The sequence below is a fragment of the Grampus griseus genome (assembly GCF_964374135.1).
Source record: "Grampus griseus genome assembly, chromosome: 1".
NCBI lineage: Eukaryota > Metazoa > Chordata > Mammalia > Artiodactyla > Delphinidae > Grampus > Grampus griseus.
Genome location: NC_139017.1, coordinates 178,711,896 through 178,727,577, shown reverse-complemented (window position 1 = coordinate 178,727,577; position 15,682 = coordinate 178,711,896). Strand labels below are relative to the sequence as shown.

General features: G+C 57.1%; 1 protein-coding gene across 1 annotated transcript; it reads right to left on the bottom strand.

The window, feature by feature from the left end:
• KLHL21 (kelch like family member 21) lies at window positions 1–12,627 on the bottom strand. The gene is made up of 4 exons (XM_082654968.1): window positions 11,555–12,627; window positions 8,669–9,074; window positions 5,261–5,333; window positions 1–3,279 (listed from the first exon to the last, which is right to left on the bottom strand). Exons 1-4 carry the CDS (start codon window positions 12,573–12,575, stop codon window positions 2,986–2,988), a joined length of 1,794 nt encoding a protein of 597 aa, XP_082511094.1. The 5' UTR covers window positions 12,576–12,627; the 3' UTR covers window positions 1–2,985.
• Window positions 12,628–15,682: the final 3,055 nt, after the last annotated feature.

Below are 15,682 nucleotides of genomic sequence, written 5' to 3'. Positions count from 1 at the left end.
TATAGGAAATATTTTTATTTCAAAAAGTGTACTGAAGGCATCCTAAAACCTTAAAGAGGATCCTGGACACGTAAGCCTACCGAACGGACAAATAAATACACAAATCTGCCCCACGCTCTGGGGCTGGCACTGGATGTCGGACGCTGGAGGGAGACTGTCCTAGTCCAGAAGAGTCTCTGAGGTCATATAAATATAGAATACTTTATAGCAGTAGGTCACCATTAAATACAAGTCACTGAACTTTCATAACTCGTCTCATAGGCTGAAAAAGTTGTGTACATCTGACGTGTAGAGACAGTCCCTCCCAGGCTGGCCCAGGCCGTCAGTGCAGACCTGTGTGCGTGATGGGAACCCGTGCCTACAGGAGCGGGCAGGGCAGGGAAGGGAGGAGACGTTTCTCAAGGGTCATCCCCAATCCCGGACCCCCAGCAGGAGCCTGCTGTTGCCTAGGCTGCTGCGTCCCCTTCCCGTCTTTGGTCTTTTAACCCAAACACCGGGTCTGGGGGGTGGGGACCTGGGTAGTTCTAGAGTGAACATCACTGGCCCCCTGCCCCCCCAAACCATCATCTGAGCAGCCGCCAGAGAGTGGGGTGGTCGGTCACACAGTGAAGTACCAAAAATGCAGGAAAGACCAGACAAAGGCCCGGGCCCAGGCACCGGCCCTCACTGCTGACCAGAAGTGCTGCGGCGGGTGACAAAGGCTGGTTTCTATGAGAACATGAGCGTCTGCAGCCCCCCGGTCCCAGCAAAAGCCTGCCCCCCACTGCCTGCCCTGCCTTCTGGGGCTGCCAGGGCCCTTTACAGAGCCAGCCCCAGGAAAGGCACCAGGAGGGAGTCTCCCGTGAGATCGAGCTCCCCCCACCCCTGCCCAGAGAGATGTCACCACATCTCTCTGCGTGGCCTGTCACACCCACTGGGCAGGGCACAGTCTGACACCGAGCTTGGTGACTGGCATATAATCGGGGCTCCATCAGTCCTGTGCAGCCCTGCCTTGTCGTCCCCCTACCACGGATAGGAGACAAGCCATCACGCCTGGGCAGCACCTGGCTGCAGGGAACCCGAGTCGGCCACCCCACGGAGCCTGGCGCCTCTGCGTGGGCTCAGCTCGCCAGGCAGGCACCTGGGCTAGAAAAAAGGTCTCAGTAACCCCTGGGAAGTGAAGTGAGGGCTGTGGAGAGGGAGCAACTAGGGCTGCGACCACCCTGGGGGGAGGGGCAGGCGAGCCCCAACTCACCAAGGGAGGACACTCAGACCAGGATGGGTGACCTGGGGGAGGGTCCCCAAGGGAGCAGAGGGCCAAGCATCCACCCTGGCTAAGGCCTGAGGCAGGAAGTACCAACCAAGCCCACATCCCCTGCCTTCCCACCGTGCCTGCCACACCGGGGGCTTGGAGCGGCCAGCTGAGCCACAGCGCAAGGCGAATGGAAGGGCTGGCTGGGAGCCGTGGCCACTCCAGCAGGGGTTCCAGAGCAAGACGGCTGATCTGACAGCGGTGGCCCCCCACCAGGGCTCCTCGAGGGACGAGGGACGCAGGAGGGAAGGCAGGGTCCCACCCAACAGCCCCAAAGCTTCTGGCCAACAAAAGGGCTTTAAGTGTCACTTGTGAAGCGATGGTGAGAAAACTTTTTTTTCTTGTTAAGAACACACTGTTGAACATTTACCTAACGAGGAAAACGTAACCGCCCTCCCCTCTGGAAGGGAAGGAGGACAGATTCAAGCAAAGGCTACTTTGGAAACCATGAGAGTACAAGACCACCAATCCACCGTTCGCACTCCTCAGAAAACCAGGGACGTGACACCAGCTACGGGGGTTCCCAGGAGCTGCTTCTGCCACCCTCCTGGAGAAGCCTGGGCTTCTGAGGGGCTTAAGGCACCCTCCCACCCTGCAGAAAGCTTCGGCAATGGGACGGGGAGAGGTTAAAGATCAAACCAACCGGACCCCGTTTCTAGCTGCCTGCCCCCCTTCTAAGGAAGGGCCAACTGTGTTTGAAAGCTTGTGACCACCTGCTGAGGCTGCCCCACCCCGGGCTTCCTTGAGAAGCAACAGGATCCTCCGCTCACAGGCCGCAAGGGCAAGGGCGCCTGCAGCTGTCTGCCTGGCTGGGCTTCAGCGACAAAGTCCCAGGGCCTCCCAGTGAGGAGCTATGACCTTGCACTTTCGTCCTCTGCCGAACTGGCCTGGGACGAAGGGCCCGGAGGCCCCCAAGCCAGGTGGGGCTACACCAACTGGTGGGTGTGTGGACAGGGACCCCCAGCACCTGCGTCGGCCCAGGTCCACTGGAGACAGAAACTCAGCAGGTCTCTCTGGGCCCCCTTCAAGGCCACACGCCAGTCCATTCCCACTGCCCTGTGCCCCTAGGTCTGAGCTCACCTCCAGGAGGCGCACCCACGAGGGGTGTTTTGGTGCAAGACCCCAGCAGGGCCGAGGAGCTGGTCAGGCAGACCCCCTGCATCTGGGGAGCTGGCTCGCTGGGTGTCCAGCACTGGCCATGGAGGGTGGGACCCCACTGCAGCCATCGTCTGCCTGATTCTCGATGCTCTGGGACAGCAGGGCCTGCAGGGAGGCCACTCTCACACTCTCCTGGAAGGACCCCTGCCCCTCCACTCATACCCAGAAGTGGCCCTCCTCTCCCAAGGGGGGAGCAAGTAGGCACAGGTGGTGGCTGCAGGAGGTGCACGTGCCTTCATTGGTGAGGTGGGCCTGCAGCGGGGGTGACTTACTGGAACCAGAGATGTGGTGGCGGAGGCAGCTCTTCCTGGACCAAGGGAGCGGCATTCACAACGGGCCTTGGCCCCAGCAGCTGTGACTCGCACGCACGGAGACTCTCCAGCTGTCAGATCCTGAGGCTTGCTCGCTCGCTCGCTCGCTCGGCAGCCCCTGAGCCCACGCTCCAGCCAACCTGTCCCGGTGCACGAAGGATGGGGGTGCTACCCCCTGAGGTGCTGGGTTACCTGCACCAAGGCCCTCCCCGGGCCGGGCCGGGGCTAGTGCAGCTCGGCAGGGTTCTGTGGCGGCCGGGGCCGGCCCACACCCATGTCACTGCTGCCACTGTCCAGCTCAAAGCCACGGCCCCCCAAGGGCGTCTGGGGCATGAACTGTCGGAAAATGCTGACGCTGCCGTGCCAGAAAGTGGGCTCTGGGAGCCGTCCCACCACGCTCCATGCCCGGGTCTCTGGGTCGTAGGCCTCCACCACGTCGGAGAGTTCAAAGGTATTGTCGTAGCCCCCAGAGACGTAGAGCTTCCCTCCAAGGACGGCCAGGCTGCCCCCTACATGCACCTGTGGGCCAAGGGGGGCGGTGAGTGGAGGCTGGCAGTCAGGGCAGGGGCGAGCCCCAGAGCGCCTCTCCATGGGGAAGGTGCCTGGGGCCCTTGGGAGGGGCAGCCTTGGCACTTCCTACACCCCAGCTAGGCCACAGGGGCTCCATGCCACAGCGGGTCCCTATGGTGGTCAAGGGGCCATGGAGGCACTGTCCCCGTGAGCAGCATCAGCCCTGCAAAGCAGGCGTGACTGTTCTCCCCACCTCCCCCCACCACAATTATTGATCTGTTTATTTATGGCTGCGCTGGGTCTTTGTTGCTGCACATGGGCTTTCTTTAGTTGCGGCGAGCGGGGGCTACTCTTCCTTGCGGTGCGCCGGCTTCTCATTGCGGTGGCTTCTCTCATTGCGGAGCACGGGCTCTAGGCCTGAGGGCTTCAGTAGTTGTGGCTTGCGGGCTCTAGAGCGCAGGCTCAGTAGTTGTGGCGCACGGGCTTAGTTGTTCCACGGCATGTGAGATCTTCCCGGACCAGGGATCGAACCCGTTTCCCCTGCCAATGCAGGCGGATTCTTAACCACTGCGCCAGCAGGGAAGCCCTGTTCTCCCCCATCTTACAGATGGGAAAACTGAGCCTCATACAGCCGACAGCAGCAGAGCTGGGACTTGATCCAAAGTCTGAGCTTTGAACCACGAGGCTGGACTATCCCATCTTGCCCAAGACCTGCTATAATGAGTACGTGTAGCTCACTATGGGGAAAACCAAAGTTATATTTCCTAACTGTAAAGATGTTATTTATTTATTTATTTAAAAAAATATATATATATATTTTTGGTGGCTGTGCTGCATGGCTTGTGGGATCTTAGTCCCCTGACTAGGAATTGAACCTGGGCCCTCGGCAGTGAAAGTGAGGAGTCCTAACCACTGGACTGCCAGGGAATTCCCCTAAAGATGTTAAATAAGCTGTAGAGGTATCAGGAGAGCAAGTTTGGAAATTTTTTTTTTTTTTTTGGTCACGCTGCACAGCTTGCTTGCAGGATCTTAGTTCCCCGACCAGAGGTCAAACCCATGCCCCCTGCGGTGGACGTGCTAACCACTGGACCGCCAGAGAACTCCCAAGTTTGGAAATTTTAAGGAAGACAGAAAATAAAGATATAGGTGGGGGCTTCCCTGGTGGCGCAGTGGTTGAGGGTCTGCCTGCCGATGCAGGGGACATGGGTTCGTGCCCCGGTCCGGGAAGATCCCACATGCCGTGGAGCGGCTGGGCCCGTAATCCATGGCCACTGAGCCTGCGTGTCCAGAGCCTGTGCTCCGCAACGGGAGAGGCCACAACAGTGAGAGGCCTGCGTACTGCAAAAAAAAAAGTAAAAGATATAGGTGGGTGTAGATGTGTATCTGAGACTAAGGAGATTGCTCGTGTAGCCAAAAGCCACCCAGCCTTCCTGGCTCTATCACATTGTGAAACTCAGCACCCTCTTCTCAATAAGCAAAGAGAGGTGAGACCCCATTAGGCAGCAAAAGTGTGGGTACACAGCAAGTGCTCAATAAGTGCACTCCCAAGGTCAATCCCCAAAGACCTCCTTGTTTGACCTCACCCCCCTGTTGCCCCCTTGTTCACTCTTCTCCAGCCACACCAGGCTGAGGGCTTGTTCCATGAACACATCAGGCATGCTCTACCCCAGGGCCTTTGCACTTGCTGTCCCTCTGTGGAACACTTCCCCAGCGTGCTCTCTGGCTCATGGCAGGTACTCAATGAACACTGGTCCGAATGGATGAACTCACTAAGCTGTGTGACCATGGCATCTTATTTAAGGTCTCTGTTTCAGTGACCCTCGAGTACAAGTCGAGGACAACGGCAGCCCTCTGTTCATGAAGGTAACACCAGGAAAGGGCCCAACACAGGGCCCTGCCCACCAGGACTGCATCCCAAACTTACGTTGACACTTCGGTTGGAAACCAGAACCAGCTTGTGCTCCCACTGCTGGCGTGTCTGCAAACTTACCTGATTCATCGATGGGATCTTATCCCACTCGTTCTTGGTGGGGTTATAGACGTCCACCTCAGCAGAGTCGTCCCTGGGGAGTGGAGGGGGGAAGGAGGAGGAAGAACGGGTCAGAGTGACTAGGCAGCGCCTGAGTGTGAAGGGCTGGAGAGGAGGGTCCTCCGGGCCCATCTCCTTTGGGGACCTCTGTGATGCTATTTGGCAGCCCACCGGCCAGTGGGGCCCTATCCCTGGTTCGCAGGGGCTGACTTCACCTATCTGGCCTGGGCTCTGAGGCCGGAACCCAGCCACACTCCACAAACCCAAAGATCGTGCTCTCGGGTGCTACAATGCTTCCCCGCAGCCCAGCACCAACACAGCTGCCCCTCCCCTTCGCTGCGGTCACCCAGCCTGGCCTCAGATCTTGAACTGGTAGTGGCCCTTCCCGCCAGTCTCCACTCACCCTTCCTCAGCTCACTTGGGCCACCTCTCAGGACAGCCTTCCGTGGCTGACCAGTCTAGGCCAGGCCTCCCGGCCCACTGCACAGCCCCCGTGCCCTGGACCACTGCTCGGCCACTGCCCTCCCACCGCTGTCAGTCCCTCGATCCCACCCCTTTCACTGCTGCATCCTAAGTGCCCGGCAGGGTGACCAGAGTCCCAGGAATAAGGACACCGGCACTGCCCTCCCCTTTGGGCTCAGGCTCCTTCAATCCTGTCTGACAGGCTCCTGATACCTGCAATACAAGGCTCAAAGGCATAGCCTCGAAAAACAGACACTACCCCCCAAATAGGAGTATTGACGGTAACGACGGTCACAGGTCAGGGATCAGCAGAAAGGCCAGAGAGTAAATACTTCAGGGCTTGCCAAGCAGACAGTCTCTGTAGCAGGTCCCCAGCGCTGCAGCTGAGAACAAATGCAGCCACAGTCGTATAAACAAAGGGGCTGGCTGCATTCCCATAAAACCTTATTTATGGACACAAATTTGAATTTCACATAACTTTTCACACGTCACGAAGTATTACTCACAAAGTATTATTACTCACTTTGATTTTTTCCTCCAGCCACAGAATGTAAAAACCACCCTTAGTTTGTGGCACATAAGATGATGATAATTGATATGGGAACCTGCTGGGCTGCCCCCCGACCCCTGCAGAGACACAGGAGCTGCAGCCAGAAGGTGCCAGGCTGGACAACGCTCTCGGCTTCTGCCTCTGTGGGCGCTGGGACAGCCCAGCCCGGGAGCCACGTTAAGTGGGGACTGAGGCAGAGCACTGCTGGAGGCGCGGGAGGGGGCCACCGGCCACTGCTCAGAGCCCAGGGCAGCAGCAGCCCACAGGCTGCGGCCTCCACGCAGCGTGGACCCTTCCTGTGGACCGGAGCTACCCCGACAGGTGGCATTCTGAGCAGTGAGATGCGGCTGAGGCACCGAAGTGCATGGACACAGCGCAGGAACGCTCGAGCACACGAGACCCTGGCCCCTGGCCTCGCCCACACTCTCAGGTGAGGCCAGGCCCGCACTACTCGACAGGCTGCCCTTCTAGACCACTCACCCTCTTGGCCGGTTTGGCGGTGTGCAGTGTGCAGTGAGCAGAGTTGAGCCCACCTCCCGGGCCCCCCATGGCTCAGGCGACCCCGTACAAAGGCTAACAGAGGACCTGGGGGGCACCCTAATGCTCACACGTGGGGCAGTTTAGCAGCTGACCAGTGACCCCGACCAGGAGGAGGCAGGCACAGGGGCCTTCCCTCCGAAGACCGGTCCTTGGGCACCTCTCGTTCTAGGACCACGGCGGAGGGGGTGGGGGATGAGGGGAGGACATTCTCAAAGTTGCGCAGCCTGGAACTGCCACGAGGGGCTGAAGCCAAGGTTCTGGCACCCTCATGAGTTGTATTTATAGCCATCTCCACCCCCATCTTTGAAGACATGACTTGGGGGAGGGAGAGCTGGGCGAAGGGTCAGATGATGTTTTGTAACAGGACCGGGAGCTGGCTGGGATTCTGGGGCTTTCTCAGAGCAGATCTTCACTTCCTAGGATACGGGGAGGCCTGGCCCCTTGGCCACCTGCGTGACAAGCAACACCACCTCGGTTCCAGATGTGTTCTCCCTGAAAGCCTGGGAAGGCACCTGGAGTCTGGGGGAGGGGCAGCTCAGACCATGAGGGGGTGTGGGCCGAGAAGCACAGTGTCCCTGTCCCCAGAGGCTCCCAATTCAAAGTCGCAGGCAGAAAGGGGACAGAGGGGATGGCCGTTCACACCTTACCCTTTCCTTCTGATCTCGTACCTTCAGGCAGGCTCTAGGCCAGGGAGGGGAGCGGCAGGTACACACACCTGCAGCACGTATGTACGTGCACATGTACGCAGAAGCTGTGAGCTCCTAGTTCCTTGGACGCCTACTGGCCCATCAGGAGGGGGCATGTCGCTGTGCCAAGTCATCAAGACTCACAGATGCATGGTGACCCACCGGCTGCCCAGCTCCGCTGCAGGCTGCCGAGGCCACAGCCTGGCCCAGGGAGGCTGTGATGTGGTGACGGTACACGGGACCTGCGCTGGATGTCCTTGGTCCTAACCCTGTGCCACCACGTAAAGCCTGTGGTTGTAAGCAAGTCCCTTACCCCTCTAAGTCTCTGTTTTGCCACCTGTGAAATGGGGATGACAGTGGTGCCCATCTCAGCAGACAGTCATGGGGATCAGCTGTGAAAATGCCCATGAAACAGGCAACCGGAGCTCGGACCCCAACATGCTAACTACTGTCATCGTTCCCACAGGCAGCTCTGGGCCTGGTCAGTATCAGGCTCCTCCCTGGTCCTGGGTGGCTGCGGGATCTTTGGAGAACAGCATTCTTTCAGCAAGACTCACCAGCCCTCCCTGTGCCAGGCCAGGCGGGAAGGGATAGACAGAACGTGCGGAAACGCACTGAACACACAAGTGCTGCTTTCCGCAGAGGGGGCAGGGCTGATCCCTCCGCCTGGCACCAGCCCGCTGGTGAGCAAAGGGTCCCTCTATCAAGGCCACCCCACCCCAAAGACTCAAGTGTCCAGAAAGCTCTCCTCTGGTCTTTTTAAGATGCAAAGTCCCTCTCAGGTAGGACAGGTGGTTCCTTTTAGTAAAGGCCACATGAGACCAACAAGGGCTTTTAGTGGGACCCACCAGGCAAAGTCCAGCCAAAGAGACACAACTGATTTAGCTTCTATGAATCTCAAAAAGTTCTCTGCGAGGACCTAGCTCCATCCCACTTGGGATCCTCAGAGGCCACAGAAACCGTTCTAAAGAATGGGGGCAGAACAAAGGCACCAGGTCAGAAAGACCCAGCCCCAGAGCCCAGTGTGGCCTCAGTTTCCTCATCTGTGAAATGGGGAGAACAGTAAAGATGAGCTTAGCATAGGACCTGGTAAAAAAGATCACGCAGTGGCCTTGGCCCCTAGGGACTCACCTGATGAAGTACATGAGTCCATTCAGAGTCACTGTCTTGGGTGCAAAGGACCAGGGTGGGAGCTGGCCGCAGTCCACCAGTGACCATAGGTCCATGTCTGGGTTGTAGCACTGCATCACCATGGTCTCTTTGCCAGCCAGGGAGCCGATGGCGTAGAGCCGGCCTCGGCAGGCCGTGGTGGAACAATTGTCCATGGGGTAGGTCATGGGCTGCAAGGCCTCCCAGGAGTCAGTGGTGTGGTCGTAGCGCTCCGTGCTGTCTGCGGCCACCACGTACAGCAGCCCATCCAGCACGGAGGAGCTGTGGTACTCCCGGGCCTTCAGCATGGGCGCCACCTCCGTCCACTCGTTCACGCTTGAGTTGTACCTCCACACGCAGTCGTAGAGCCGGGAGCCATCGGACCCGCCTGCCGGGGCAGACAACGTGCAGATGGTCAGCCCACACTGACTCAGGGTGATTCACCCACCCGCGACTCCCTGAATTTCTCAGAGGGGGAAGGACAACCCTCTCATCTTGGGGGAGGGATAACCCTCACCTGCCTCCAGGTAAACACACATCCTCTCTCACCAAGGCCGGGCCAGGGGCCCCAGCAATGCGTAGGCTGACCGCTGCCCAGGAGGATGGCCGTGAAGTCGCCACCAGGGCCTCCCTGGTGGCGCAGTGGTTGGGAGTCCGCCTGCCGATGCAGCGGACACGGGTTCGTGTCCCGGTCCGGGAGGATCCCACATGCCGCGGAGCGGCTGGGCCCGTGAGCCACGGCCGCTGAGCCTGCGCGTCCGGAGCCTGGGCTCCGCAACGGGAGAGGCCACAGCAGTGAGAGGCCCGCGTACCGCAAAAAACAAACAAACAAAAAACACCACCAAATCTCTGCGGGCCAAGCCAAGGCTCAGGGGCCGCAATTCTAAGTAAACAGCAATCTCAGTCTGGACTCCCCGCACAAGCAGTCAAACACCTCAGCGGACTGGGGCTCAGGCCGCGGAGTCCACGCTCCTGGGGAGCCACAAAGCATGTGGGTGGGGGGCCCAGGGTCTTGTCCACCAAATTCTAGGCTTCCCGGGCGGCCCCTAACCAGGGCTGTGCCAGGATGAGTTGAGCGGAAATCTACAGAAACCTAACACAGAAAGTGATGCCACGCGGACCTCCCTGGCGGCCCAGCGGTCAAGACCCGCACTTCACTGCAGGGGGCCCAGGTTCAGTCCCTGGTTGGGAACTAAGACCCTGCAGGCTGAGGCCAAGAAAAAAAGAAAGTGATGCTATGAGTGGACTTCTGGGGTTGTATTTCTTGATTTATATGCAAGTTACTGACATGTTTTGTTTGGAAAAAACTCATCGAGCTGTACAAGTATGATGTATACTTTTCCGTCTATATTTAAAAAAAAAAGGCTTAAAACCAACCAACCAAAGTCCAGTGGTACTGGCTATAGCCACAAATTAAACCAGGTTCACCTAAGACATCAGAATTCCCACAGTATGAAGGGACCCCAAGAAGCCTGGGGGTTGCGTTCCTCTATTGCCCCAAGGCTGGGGCCACAGGGCAGAGCAGAGCCGGCCTGACATTCTATCCGGCTCATAGCCCTGAGCTTTTAGAAGGAGAAGGCAGGGTCCTTGTAAAGTCCTCTCTGCCTCCTTCCTTCTAAAGGAGAACCGTGTCAAAGGCAGCTGAAGTCGCTTTCTCATCCCCCCGCCCCGTGAAATTCCCTAGAGGCAGCTGTAGGGACCCACTCAGCCACCTGTCTAAACCCAAAGGATTAGCTGCTCAGCTGAGACATTTATGGAAGGTGTGCAAAGTTGGGGCGAGTCTCACCAGTTCTGGGAATTCACCGGCCAGACTTCTGTGGTGGGGGAGTGGGAATGGTGGTCCCCAAACAACACAGGGCCAACCTCAGGTTGGAAAGGGACTGATTCTGGCAGATTCCCGCAGAGGCTGGACCTGGAGCTGCAGGCCAAGGAAGCTGTGGCCACAGGGCCGAGCCGGTCCTTACGCCGGGATGTGCCCCACTTGTCAGCTCAGGGCCGGCTTTCTCCGGACCGTGCCAGGCTGGACACAGCGCCGTGATGGCACAGCCGGGGCCTCCCAGCCTGATCCAGCCCTCTGCTGGCTCCAAGTGCAGGCCTGGTCGGTTCTTTCCTTATATAGCCGTCACACAGACCGCCCCTCCTCACCCCACTCAAGGAGGTAGACTCATGTTTGAACTGGGATTTATCTTTAACGAAAAATGTGGGAGATGCCCAGGACGAGGGCGGGCTGGGACACGCCCAGCATGACTCGGCAGTGTTTTGGGGTTTGAGCCAAGTAACTGGAAGAAAACCTCTTAGCATGTGACTCTGTTTACAGTCGCTGGGCAGGGAGCAGCCTAAACACCACGTGACCCAAGCGCAGGGCCTAGGTCCAAGCCCTGTCACTGGTGACCAAGTGTGCTGCTCAGCCATGAGGGAGAAATCCCCCGTGGGGGGGTGGGGGGGGAGAATGGATGTATCACAGGGCGTCAGTCCCTGGCCCGTCCCCAGATTCCTTAGGGAGAAAAAGAAAGCACTGATTGTGCGGGGTGACTGCCCCAGTATCTTGCAACCTAATGGGGGCATCACCCGGGCAAGGAGGAGGCTGCCCAGGCAGGTCCTGCGTGCTGGGAAGAGACCCACAAACAGCTACTTGTCCCACTCACACAAGGGATTCTTCTTCTAGATCTTAAGTATCAACCCTAGAAACGTACGTGCGTGCCAGCCTGGGGGAGAAGGAGGGGAAAGGGAAGTGGCCACTTGCACCCAGGGGCGGTCCCGGCATTCCAGGTATTGCGGGTTCTCCTGCAGGTGGATGTATTCCCCCAGCGGGGCGGGGGTCCAGGCGGCCCAGGGTCCTCCTGACCAGCCCCCAGCCCACTCACTCACCCGTCACGTAGATGTCGTTGCCCAGCGCCACGATGCTGTAGCCCCCGCCCAGGTGGTCGGGGAACTCGGCCAAGTAGCGCCACTGGCCCGTCTGTGGATTGTAGCAGTCGACGGTGACCAGCTCGTCGCAGTCCTGGTCGCAACCGCCCACCAGCACGAGGATCTCCGCGAGGCCGGTTGAGGGGCGCGGGCGCATCCGGGGACAGGGCCCGCGGTCGTGGCGGTCGTAACGCGCTGCCTGGAAGTCGCGCGCCTCGCGCAGTAGGCGCAGGCAGGGCGGGCAGCGGGCCACCAGCGGCTCGGCCTCGACGTGCGCCAGCAGGTAGAAGCGGCGCACGAAAGGCAGGCGCACGGCCTCGAGCAGCTGCGGCCAGTGCGCGGCGCGCCGCGGCGGGTCGGCGCGCACCCAGCGCAGCGCCAGCTGGTAGGCGGCCTCCTCCTTGGGCACGCACAGCCCGTCGTCGCGCAGGTAGCGCAGCAGCCGCGCCAGGGGCAGCCGCTCCAGCTGCTCGGCGCCCAGCTCGCCCACGTGGCGCAGGATGAAGCGCTGCGCCGCGCTCGCCAGCCCCGCGCAGCTGAAGGCCTCGGCGAAGTCCTGCATGTCCAGGCAGTTGGTCAGGTCGAGCTGCTGCTGTAGGAAGGCGCCGCACGCCTCCTTCACGGCCGGGAACTGCAGCAGGTCGGCGGCGCGCAGCAGCGGCTCGGCGTTGTCGCCGCTCACCGCCACGCGGCCCGTGTAGCTGAAGTCGAGCAGCAGCTGCAGCATGTCGGGCGGCACGCCATGCAGGCGCACCCGCTCGGCGCGGCTCTCGCGCAGCTGCCCGGCGAACATGGCGCGGAAGTAGGGGCTGGCGGCCGCCAGCACGGCGCGGTGCGCCGGGAAGTCGCGCCCTCCCGCTGCCTCCAGGGTCACGTCCAGGAACTTGCGCTCGGCGCGGAGCTGGCTCAGGCCGCGCAGCAGGCTTAGCGCGTGCGCAGGGTCCGAGAAGGGTAGCACGGCTAGGGGCGCCGGCCGCTCCATGGCGCCTTGGCTGGGGGCGCGGGGCCGCTGCGCGCGCGCTCTACTCGGAAAATCCGCCGCCAGGGCCAGCGGGAGAGACACTAGGAGCTGGTCGCCCCGGCTATAAATAGGGCCGGGCGCCTCGGCCTCCGGGGGGGCGGGGGCCGGGCGGGGGCGGGGCGTCACCGGCACCGCCCACTTAACCCCTCCGGGCCCGGCGCCGCCGCCCGTCCTGCCACCCGGCTGAGCTCGCTGACTCGCCTCCCCTCGCGTGCTCCCGCCCCCGCGCTCCAGGCTGAGTCACCGCCGCCCGCGCCCGTTCCCTCTCTCCGCCCTTCCGGGGCTTCCTGCAGCCTCCCGCCGACGCCCGAGACGGGGACACCGGGTGACAAGGGTCCTCTCCGAGGGGCGGCCCTGCCGTGCGCTGGGATCGGGGGCCTCCAGGGCCTGCCCACCACCTACTCGGGCCCGGCTGCTGAACAAAACCCGGTGGTGGCGGAGGAAGCCACCCCTTTCGCGCCAGACTTCCCAACTGCTCCCGGGCGACTCGGTACAATGGCTTTTTTTTTTTTTTTTGAATTCCACTAGTTCCAAGGGTTGCTAGTTAACCCTATCTCGGGACAGGTTTCAAACGACAGAATTTCTTTCTTTTCTTTTTTCTTTTTTTCTTTTTTTACAATTCAGGAACAGAGCAGGAACAATTATAAGTTTTTTAGGTGACTTTTTTTCTTGGCGCATCCGTAAGGGACACGGGGCCAGATGCCAGGAATCTGCTCCACTGTGTTCCTGCAGGAGTTTCAAACTTGACTAACGCGGTCGTTAACTTTCGTCAGCGCAGAAGGCGCAATTTTAGTTTCCGAGTCATAGAGACTCTTTCAGGCTCCTGAGCTACCCTCTGAAGGGGTCATCCTGGCCTCCTCGCCCTTCCTCTCCTGGAAATGGAAGTGGGAAAGGCAGAAATCAGGGTAGGAAAAATCCATGAGAATTCGTAAGAATATACTGTTAAGCTGAACAAAAAGCTGAAGCATCAGAAAATAATTCCAGGGAAAAAATAGTTTTTCCTATTCCATGAGAGGGGCACTAGGTACCTGGGGGTCAGGGCCCTCAGCTCAAGGTCAGACAGGGGACTGCCTTAAAAACCAGGGGATGTGGCTGTTCAGAGATGTCACAGTCAGGTGTGGGGTGACCGTGAAGAAAGAAATCTTCCTTACTTTGGTTCCAATAGATACAATGCCAGGACTGTGTTTTCACTGAAACCATATGAAAAAGTTCCCTCACTTGAAAGCCATTTTTTTCTTTAGTTTAATGTATGTTTTGCTCAGTTTTAGAAAAGACCCTTAAATGTATTGTTTGTAATGATAAAAATAAAGTTATATCTAACTGTCTAAAAAAAAAAAAGAAAGAAAGAAAAGACCTTTATTCCACTTCTTGTGTTGCAGATGAAACCTGAGTTTCTGTTATTGGATAGCAACCCCCATGCCCCGTGGGCTTGGCAAAGACATTCCAGACAGCAGCCTCATTCCGCCCACGTGTGTCCCAGGGCAGGCCAGGCGCACCAGGAGTTGCTGTCATTTCTTGGTTCCAGCTCAGTCGGCACAGCCTTTGGAGAAGACATCTTGGTTTTATTCCATCTCTGACATGCAAACTGTAGGCTTTCTCTTCTACTTGTGAATCTCTCATCATCTTGCCGTGAAAAGGTATCTACTCTAAATGTCAGTATGGGAAGCACAGGCCTAAGTCAGAAAGCATTCAGGTACCCAGGCGGGCTGCCTGTTGCCCATAGATGGACTGTTCACACAGCTATTAACGGCAGCAGCAGCATTCCTGGGCCCAGGAGCCCGGCCAATAAGCTTACTTGCTCAGGCTTTGTGACAAGAAAGTCTAAGTAGCCAGGAAGTGGGATGTTTGTAGGGAAAAGTACTACAGTCCCTCTGGGTCAGAACTCATCCACCTGGTATAAATCAAATCTTTTAAATCAAATCTTTTAAATGTTTCTGTAGTTAAGAACCGAGTCCAGTTTTATGTATTCCTAACAACAGGGGGTTATTTAACTCATGTTTCAGCCTTACTCTGAAGAATAATGATGCAATATTGATTGAAATGGAAAGATGTTCATGTTATAATGTCCAGCAAACAATCTGATTACCCATAGTATGACCCCATTTGTTAATTAATTTGTTTTTATTTTGGCCACGCGGTGCATGCAGGATCTTAGCATGCGGGATCTTAGTTTCCTGACCAGGGATCGAACCCGTGCCCCATTTGTTATACGTGTTCGTATGCCTACCAAAAAACTGTGAAGGTAACATTTTCTCTAGGTGGCTAGGTTTGTTTTGTTGTTTTTTCTTGCCTGCATTTTCTGTCTTTCTGTACTAAACATATATACCCTGTGTATTAAAGAAATATTAAAAGTTCAAAATAAAAAGTTCAGTTCTTGAGGAAAAAAAGCACATTATTAATAACCCAGACCTAACAGATTATTTGAAGCCATGTGTATATATCTAAGTCAATAAAGGAATGTGGTTAGAAAAGAAAGGAACAGATTTAGACTTATCAGCTGTGTTTGGAATTTTGAATAACCTGCTAACCCAAGCATGCTATTTAGTTCCCCCCTTTTTTTTTTTGCTCATTGATCTCATGTGTTCAAAATGGGAATGTGCAAAATTCATTCACTGCGGTATGACAATGTGATGGATACAGTCAGCAAACTGTATTAACTAAGGGGATTTAAACTTCTCAAATATCATCCAACACCCTGGCATGGTGGAAACACCATTGTTTGGTGAGGAAGGTGTTAACTCTGGCCAACAAGCAAGTTTGTGAGAAAATGGATTTAAAGACTAAACTTGAGCCATGACAGTTTTAGAAGTGTACCTCTTCTAAAATCATGAAAATGGTCTTTGTCTAAGTAACTTTATGATAATGTAATACAACGTGAATTAACAAATAATGGTACTGTTTCATTAAAAAAATGAAGACTACTTAATTTTGATATTTGAATTCTGATTTTAGGCAGACAGGACAAGAGGTAACTGAGATAATTTTAAAAGCTGCTGTTACATCCTTTTTCCTTTCTTTGAGAGCATATAGGAACACATACCATAGCATTTATAGAGTCAAAAAGAGAT